At 38.3% G+C, this 10051-nt stretch overlaps 1 protein-coding gene across 1 annotated transcript in view; it reads right to left on the bottom strand.

The window, feature by feature from the left end:
• The window catches only part of LOC113406497 (calreticulin-like), a 24359-nt gene that overhangs the window by 1366 nt on the left and 12942 nt on the right, over window positions 1-10051 (bottom strand). Inside the window, 5 exon segments of the mRNA XM_029911580.1 lie at window positions 2672-2785; window positions 4176-4368; window positions 8034-8056; window positions 8375-8416; window positions 8418-8487. Coding sequence (XP_029767440.1) covers window positions 2672-2785; window positions 4176-4368; window positions 8034-8056; window positions 8375-8416; window positions 8418-8487 — 442 coding nt within the window.

Here is a 10051-nt window from a genome sequence, read left to right as displayed (position 1 = left end):
TTTTTTCCCCCCCTCGACTACTGAACTATCACTTGTGATCCAAGTAGATATTTTCACAAGGTACCCATCATTCCTCATTGCCCACATATAGTTTACTATCCTAAACTGTGTATTTCTACTTTTAAAAAAAAAAGTGGAATGTTTCTCAAAATTGATAATACAAGTAAGCTCTCCACTGACTGCCTACCCCTAGTTGTCACCTAGCACCCCACACTATAACCCATATGGAGTATCATCAAACAATTTCAAGCCATATTAGATGGGGTCCACATCTCGAAAGAAATATTTCCTGAACCCCCTCTTCTGCCCTTCAAACAACCCTGCAATCTCACTAGGCTCATTATCAAAACCAAGTTCCCCACAGACCAGGACACATCAACTCAAAGTGGCAGCAGGCCCTGCCATAACAACAAATGCCAAACCTGCAGCCATATCTCCACTGTTATGATGATCAATACTGCCCACCATACACCTTTCAAGATCCATGGGTCTTACACATGCCTATCACAAAAGTGGTGTACCTCATCCAGTGCATCAAATGCCTCAACAACAGTTATGTGGGTGAAACAATCACTATGCTTTTGAATGAACTCACACAGAAAAATGATTAATGACCAAACCACCCTATGACTTGTGGGTGAACACTTTTCACAAAACGATCTCTGCATATCTAACTTCTCAATCCTCGTCTTCCAAGGAAACCAGCACAAGACCTTAAAAAGACAAGCCTGGGAGCTTAAATTCAGAACTCTGCTAAACACCAAAAATAATGGATTCAACAGACACTGGTTTTATGTCTCATTACAACAAACTGTAACCCACTATGGCTCTGTCTACACTGGAACTTCATCAGCAAAACTTTTGTCATTCAGGGGTGTTAAAAAACACACACACACACACCCAACGACAAAAGTTTTACCAACAAAAAGTGCCGGTGTGAACAGTGCTTTGCTGGTAGAAGCACTCTCCTGCCGGCAAAGCCACTGCCACTCATGTGGGGTGGAAGATTTTTGTCAGCAGGAGAGCTTTCTCCTGCTGACAAATAGCAGCAACACTGCGTGCCTTTACAGTGGCACAGCTGTAGCGGCACAGTTGTGTCGCTAAAAGCGAGGTAGTGTAGACAAAGCCTAACTCTCCTTTGTCCTATGACTGCAGAGGTGTTAATTGCCCACTTCATTTTGAATAGTTTCTTGCCACACATGTTCCCTTCTTATGCTTAAGGATCTGTTCCACCTTGTATTTACCTAAGGCACTCTGATTACCTTTCCCAGACCTAAAGAAGAGCTCTGTGGAGCTCGAAAGCCTGTCTCTTTCACCAACAGAAGTTTGTTCAATAAAAGATATTAACTCTCCCACCTTGTCTCTCTCTCAGTGCAATTAATAGTCATTTTACTATACGTCACATCATATAATTTTCCAGTAAGTTAATCTGACAGACAAGAGGGCATCTAAAAATGTATTTTTATGAGGCTGAAAATTATTACTTTTCATGTAGCAAATATTTCTGACGCAAATCAAAGGCTGAGGTGAATAATAGGCACTATTGTCTTATTTCTAGAAACGTATGCATGGCTAGCTAACACTTTAACATCTATTCTTGTATGGCGTACACACATACACAACTGGACCAACATGGGAGGCCTCTGAACAAAAACTATGTGCTTTTTGCATGTCTGCTTAATTTTCTCTTTCTAAATTAATTTAACAGTATAACTAATTCAGAAATATACCTGTTGACTCAGTCTTTTATGAGACCATTTGAAGGGCGCACATGCATAATTGCTGGAATTTAAGTTTCATTCAATAGCATGGGCCTTTGTAACTCCCCATATTTCATTTCCAACTTTTTCAGTAAAATGTTCATAATTTGAAATAAGAAAATTATCAAAGATTGTACCAGACTTCACTGATGGAACTGAACAGCTATAACCGTAAAGATCAGAGGCCACTCATAAAATATGACTTTGTTTATCCTTTCCTGAATGAACTTCTGGCGGCAATTGTAAACGCATTCTAATTATTTTAAGGCAACCACAGGAAAAAAATATTTGAAGCATGGTTCTACTTTGAAAAGTGACAATGTGAAAACCAGGCCATGGAGCATCATGTTCACTGTCCCATGATAGCTTTCAGATCCAATTTCCTAAGATTACAAGTAAAACAATGTTTTTAAATTCACTGCCAGCCCTAAAAACTCACCCTGGGATCTAAACATCAGGGTGAGCTTTTACCTGTTTACACATTATCACCAGTAACCTTGAACCAAATGAGGTGTACTACAGGTGTAGTCAAGGTGTAACTGAAGAGCATGGTGAATTTTAACCTACCAATAATAAACTTCAGATGGGTCAAAATTACTGATGATGATATTCAAATAGGAAAGAACTCAGATAGACTTTCAGATCACTGGGTGATTTTAACATGAATAAAGATGACAGAACCTGGCCCTAGAAAAGGCAGAGGCCATGCCCCCAAGGAGTTCACAATACGAATGAGACAAATGAGATTCAATATTTATTAAGCATTAACTGTGAGATTTAGAAAAACCTGTACTGTCTCTTCTACAGTCTCAGGATTAGAGTTTTATGAACCTGATATTATTTCCATTCCGTATTGAATCTATTATTATTATTATCCTTAATCACAGTAAGGATATGCAACAATGTTTTACTTTATAATCCAGGTTTGACATCATCAGTGGTTCCCATTCCCCATCCATCTTTTCATCCCAGTCATCTGGCTTCTTGACATCTGAGTCAGGAAAGTGTTCTAGCTGGTCCCAGTCCTGAAATTATATTTGTGTCAGAAAGGCTAAGAGTTCTAAAAATATATTTGTTGTGAATGAATTAATGCTTTGCTGGGAAATGCTACTGCTCACATGGGAACAGATTTACACAATACCCAATTTTCTCTTAAATGCATGCCTTTGTTCACAATAAAGATTTGTTTGTTCACTGGGTTAACCAGTAACTTCATTACCTTTCATATTTTTATCTGGACAGGTGCCACTTTCCCCCAACATATCCTGAGTTTTGATTAACTGAAATCTGAGTCAGATTAACCCCTACAGGTAAAATATTGGTGCTATTTGATTCTCTGAAACCACAGAAGCAGCTGAGATGGAGTGAATACAACTTAGAGACGGGCATGTGGTGGTACCACTGCCACCATACGTAGGAGTTCAACCATTAGAAACCAGTAGTGCTAAATGCCAGCCAGGCCTTTGTAAGAGTGCTGCTAGCACGGGCTACCCAACAGAGGGTCTCAGTCAGTACATTTTCAGGTCAGCCTGGCCCCAGTCCTCTAGCTGAGCATTAACTTCAGGAAGCTTGGGCTGCTGTATCTCCGCTCCTAGTAGACTTTCCGCCACTAGAGGCCTGGAATTTGGGTTTTATTGGCTTGTGTCAATAGAACTCAATGGCTAAATCAGGCCCCATGAATCCCTGCAACAGTTACATGCTTTTCCTGGTCTGTCCTACAGACTTCTACACAGTAGCAAGTCATTTTGAATTTTGTTACATTATTCTAGATTTAACATTTGACCTTCATAATTACCTGTATTAACTACACACAAACACAGACACAGTCAAGACTTATGAACCCTAAACTGAAACTACCACAACAATATTTAACTTTTAATTTCCTCCTGGAAAACAGATACTCATTCCAAAATGAAAGCAGTGACATAATTAAAATAGCAGTTTCTCTAAAGAGAAACTCAAGCAACACTGGGTTTGATCATGACCATTTGTGTGCCATTCGTTTACTATCCTTCTTAGATCTTGTAAGCAAGCCAGAATTAGTGAATTAATGAATTGTTATTACGTATTTATAAGCAGGCAGTGGACTAAATGATTTAATACATCTTCTCCATCATTAATGTCTAGGATTCCATCCTGCCTACTTGAATTAAGAGAAAAGTGTAAGCAAAATACGCTAGAGTGCCCATAAATCAAATTCAGCAGTCAGACATACAGCTGCAACTCCCATTGACATAAATGAAAATAGCAAGAATGTATCCAAAGATGTAATTTGGCCTGGTAGGTTTAATATAGGTCAGCCAGTCTAGACCAGGTTATTAAAAAATGTATATAGAAAAATCAAGAGACCTCAAGGTAATAATTATCATAGTTATGATATCCAGAGTGAAATATGGCTATTCATTATTCCCTTACTGCTGGTTTCTTCTCTTCAAGATCCTCAATCATTTTCCGTTCATCCCAGTCTTCAGAGTTCTTTGCATCAGGATCCTTTATCTTTTTGGGAGGTCAGATTTCCCAGTCTTCTTCTAGATGACCAGATTCCATTTTTTTTTTTTGGTTATCAATCTTTACTTCATAAGTACCATCTGAATGAATGATCAGAGTACAGTTGTGTGTACACATCATCCAGAACAAAAAAAGGGAAGTACATTAAAGTTATAATATGGCTATAGGTGTCAGTTTTCCAATGCAATGTTCCAAATAGCTGGTTGGCCCTCTTCACCATCATACCAAAATGTAAATCTTAAGGAAATACAAAACATAGCTTGACCCATTTATATACAGAATGTCAACATAAACAGCTAAAACTTGTTCTTTCATGTCTTAATGCTAAATTACTTTGAGTGTTCTACAAATTAAATTAAGGCTGTCAATTAATTGCAGTTAGCTCATGTGATTAACTCAAAAAAATTAATCATGATTAATCGCAGTTTTAATTGCACTGTTAAACAATAGAATACCAATTGAAATTTATTAAATATTTTGGATCTTTTTCCACATTTTCAAATATATTGATTTTAATTACAATACAAAATACAAAGCGTACAGTGCTCACTTTATTATTATTTTTTATTTTTACAGATCTCTGCACTGTAAAAATGATAAACAAAATAAATAGTATTTTTCAATTCTCCTAATACAAATACTGTAGTGCAATCTCTTCATCATGAAAGTGCAACATACAAATGTAGATTTTTTTTTGTTACATAACTCAAAACCAAAACAATGTAAAACTTTCGAGCCTACACGTCCATTCAGTCCTACTTCTTGTTCAACCAATCACTAAGACAAACAAGTTTGTTTACATTTATGGGAGATGATGCTGCCCACTTCTTATTTACAATGTCACCTGACAGTGAGAACAGGCGTTCACATGGCATTTTGTAGCTGACATTGCAAGGTATTTATGTTCCAGATACGCTAAACATTCAAATGCCCTTTCATGCTTTGGCCACCATTCCAGAGGACATGCTTCCAGGCTGATGATGCTCATTAAAAGTTGGTAAGACAACTCCCACCTGTTCATGCTCTCTGTATGTGTGTATATATATCTCCTCAATGTTTCACTCTATATGCATCCGAAGAAGTGGGTTGTAGCCCACGAAAGCTTATGCTCTAATAAATTTGTTAGTCTCTAAGGTGCCACAAGTACTCCTGTTCTTTTTATTAAAAAATAATGCATTAATTAAATTTATGACTGAACTCCTTGGGGGAGAATTGTATGTCTCCTGTTCTGTTTTACCCACATCCAGCCATATATTTCGTGTTATGGCAGTCTCAGATGATGACCCAGCACATGTTGTTTCACTGCAGATTTGACAAAATGCAAAGAAGGTACCAACGTGAGATTTCTAAAGATAGCTAAAGCACTGGACCCAAGGTTTAAGAATCTGAAGTGCCTTCCAAAATCTGAGAGGGACGAGGTGTGGAACATGCTTTCGGAAGTCTTAAAAGAGCAACACTCTGACGCGGAAACTACAAAACCCAAACCACCAAAAAAGAAAATCAATATTCTGCTGGTGGCATCTGACAGGTGATGAAAATGAACGTGCGTCGGTCCACACTGCTTTGTATTGTTATCGAGCAGAATCCATCATCAGCATGGACACATGTCCTCTGGAATGCTGGTTGAAGCATGAAGGGACATATGAATCTTTAGTGTGTCTGGCACGTAAATATCTTGCGACGCCAGTACAACAGTGCCATGCGAATCCCTGTTCTCACTTTCAGGTGACATTGTAAACACGAAGGGGGCAGCATTACCTCCTACAAATGTAAACAAAATTGTGTGTCTGAGTGATTGGCTGAACAATAAGTAGGACTGAGTGGACTTGTAGGCTCTAAAGTTTTACATTTGTTTTATTTTTGAATGCAGGTATTTTTGTACATAATTCTATATTTGTAAGTTCAACTTTCATGATAAAGAGATAGCACTACTGTACTTGTATTAGGTGAATTGAAAAATACAATTTATTTTGTTTTTTTACAGTGCAAATATTTGTAATAAAAAATTAATATAATGTGAGCACTGTGCACTTTGTATTCTGTGTTGTAATTGAAATCAATATATTTGAAAATGTAGAAAACATCCAACAATATTTAAATAAATAGTATTCTATTATTGTTTAACAGTGCAATTAATCATCCAATTAATTGCGATTAATTTTTTAATCATGTGATTAATCACGATTAATTTTTTTAATCGCTTGACAGCTCTAAATTAAATGTAAGACTTGTCTTCGGCTTCCCATTAAATATTCAATCACTGCATTAGAGTCCTCTGCGGGCTAGTGATTAGCACGCCTAGTGCCAGCTCTCAGCTGGGAAGTCTTTCATCCAGTCCCTCTTCTTACCAAAAGCAGAGTGAGGTGGGCATAAGGCTGATGCCCCTTCTGCAGTAGGGGCAGTTGGTAGGGGAGCCCAGGCCCTCCTATTCTACCAGGCTCCAACCCAGGGCCCAAACAGAGTCAGCCGTGTCTGGCACCCAGAGTGCCCTGAGTTGGGTCGGTTCCTACCCTCTGTTTCTCTCCCCCAGCTCCAAGTCCAAAATAAGGTTAAAAAAACATGAAAAAAGAAAACTAAACCTTCAGCTCCAGCCGAGGTCAGCATACAGTCTTGTTCTTTGTGGGGAGGCTTGTCCAATACTCTTGTCCAGGAGCCCTCAGGGTAGGTCAGTCTTCCTCCCCAGCCTTCCCACTTCTGGGCTGAGTTGCTCCCTTTTCACTTGGAGCATGCTCTGCAGGTCTGGAGGGGCAGGGCTACCTGGGCCCAGTATTGTCCTTGAACCCCTTCAGGCCCAGTGTGGGGTTTGTACACACACTGGTAGATGTCACTCTAGATCAGGGGTCAGCAACCTTTCAGAAGTGGTGTGCCGAGTCTTCATTTATTCACTCTAATTTAAGGTTTCGCGTGCTAGTCATACATTTAAACATTTTTAGAAGGTCTCTTTCTATAAGACTATAATATATAACTAAACTATTGTTGTATGTAAAATAAATAAGGTTTTTAAAATGTTTAAGAAGCTTCATTTAAAATTAAATTAAAATGCAGAGCCCCCTGAACCGGTGGCCAGGTTCCGGGCAGTGTGAGTGCCACTGAAAATCAGCTTGCATGCCGCCTTCGGCACGCGTGCCATAGGTTGCCTACCCCTGCTCTAGATTAAGTTTCTGAACTCAAACAAGACTTCAGTGGGGTTGCACAGGTGAACCTGAAGACAGAAACTGGACCTTTAAGGGAACAATGTCAACTTAAAAATTACACTTCTGTCTGAAAATTTTTGTACCTGTTAAGTTACAAGTAAAACCTAAGATTATTATAAAAGAAAGATTAGAGAAAATATTTTTTTTTGTTTTTTCAGAGTGTTTACCTTGTGCATTTGACAGCACTATTGGTCAGTTTCTGATGTCTGGCTTTTTGCACCCCGTGTGGCTTAGGAGGGGAAAGGGGTGCAAAGGTGGACTTAGGGTACATCAACACTGCAATAAAAAACCTACGGCACCAAGTCTCAGAGCCTGGGTTAATTGAATCAGGCTTGTTGGACTCAGGCTGTAGGACTAAAAATAGCAGTGTAGATGTTCGGACTGAGTCTGGTGCCTGGGCTTTGAGACCCAGAGGTTTCAGAGGCCAGGCTCCAACCTGAGCCCGAACATCTACACTAATGTTTAGCACTGCAGCCCAAGCTCTATGAGCCTGAGTCAGCTGACTTGGGCCAGAATGGCTCTATAGGGAGTGTACTTTGTCTTGTAAAGGGCTCACTCAGCATACTCGCTCTACAGTGGGGAAAAAAGGCTGCTCTGGAGGAACTGTCTCAGAGGGGTGTCTCTCAGGTACAATGCCTTCATGGTGCTCCTCCTGAGGCAATGCAGGTATACTCTGCTCCACATCCAGGGCTGTGCCCAAAAGTACAATCTATCCTTTACGTAATGGTTTGCCCTGTTGTTCACACAGGAATAGAGGAGAAAAAAATTGGAAACTTTAATGTAAAATCAAAAAATTTGGCAGGGGGACTTGGGGCAGGAATAGTACCTGAAATTACTTTTAATCCATTTTTAAAAATTAAACAGATTGCAAGTTAGGAGTAACTCTTTAATACTAGAACACACGTATTGTACCTTGCATCTGATATCTTTGTTGATTAAGTGGTTCTTGTCTTTTGTAATTAAAGATAACCTGCACCTTCTTTGTTCCAGATCCACATATATCCGACATAAAGGATATCACAAAGCTTCAATTATCCAAGCAATTTGTATTAGTGTTCTAAATATATAAACAAAAGCATTATATCTAGGCTTGAAAGGATTAGATTTTTATTGGTGACTGTCGGTAAAAGTCAATTTCACTATATACACACAAACCGATGAAAAAATATTTACAGTAACAGTAATCAAAATATACAGATAGGCAAATTAAGAAAAATGCTGCTTAAGAACTTATTAGAGTTTGATTTAAGTATATTTACTTTGTATGTTTTGACATGTGATGTTGACAATTTGTATTTTAACAGTTATAAAGCTTGAATTTTCTCCTGTCATTAAATAATTACTGTCTGACCACGCATAATTTCCCACAACTGTGAAAATTTAAATCAATACATTTTAAAAAATACTTAAAACCCATAATTTTGTGCAACTGTGAAAATTTAAAAATAAAAAAAATGCTTAAAAAGAAACACCAATATTATCTTACCAAAATTATAAAAAATCAAATTCTGCCAAGCCTAATTATGACTGCAGATCAAAAGGTTCAAGTCTGGGTGCACCGTTTGCCCATCATTTTGTCCCTTTGCCCAACCCTTAATCTCTTGCTAGTCTTATATTCTAAACTCTTTGAAGCTAGGACTATGTGCCGGATTTTGCTCTCATACAGGTGCACCTCCCCTATATTCAATGGGCCTGATTCTCCATTGCCTTACACAATTCTGAGTTGATAATGTTTTGCACCCAGTTTGCATTCACTTTGCACATGTGTAAATGACTTCATAAGTAGCTAGATCATCAGCTGGTACAAGCTGGTATAGTTCCATTGAAGTCAATGAAGCTACTGATTTAAACAAGCTGAAGATCTGGCCCAAGGTGCAAGGCAGTAGAGATGCAGGCCCAATAGCAAAAGGAAGATCAAGCAAAAGGTAAGCAAAAGGAGGTGGTAAGCAAAAGGAGGATCAAGCCCTGTGTCTTCCTATATGTATGTGTGTACTTTTGGTTGTTAGTGCAATAGAAATAATATAAAATGTAATAGGGAAAACGTGTGATTGCTAAAGCATTCTTATATAAGTTGTTATATATCCATTCGGAAAAACTAACTTCAAAAGTCAGAAAATACACAGAAAAATGTGAACATATAACATACATTTTCTTTTGTCATTCTAAGACATTCACATGTAAACCTAGCCATTCATAGCGTGACTAATGATCCTAGTTATTATGTGGTATAGCATTATTTTAAATCACTCTGCCTGCTGGGTGCATTGCTATAATGTAGAGGGGTTATGAACTAACCATACTTTTAAAATTTGGAATAAAATCATGAGATAATTTGTTTTGTACCAAGCGAAATGATAGTGTACCCAGAAGATCAATATGTCCTATAAATGATGGGCATGATGGGATCAGAAATAAGAGCATTGGTCTAATTAGAGGAACCACAAATAGACTGTGATAACTGTTAAATTAGGTTCCTAAGATTTTGTTCTCTATGGGCCAGACCTTGATAATAAAGCCAAAGGGAGTTTCAATAGAGTTTCAATGTTTACCAGAGTTAAGGACCCAATGAGAGCTTCAGCTACTCAGCAC

Source organism: Terrapene carolina, unplaced genomic scaffold (genome assembly GCF_002925995.2).
Source record: "Terrapene carolina triunguis isolate 2854851 unplaced genomic scaffold, T_m_triunguis-2.0 Scaffold102, whole genome shotgun sequence".
Taxonomy (NCBI): Eukaryota; Metazoa; Chordata; order Testudines; family Emydidae; genus Terrapene; species Terrapene triunguis.
This window is presented reverse-complemented; position numbering and strand designations above follow the sequence as displayed.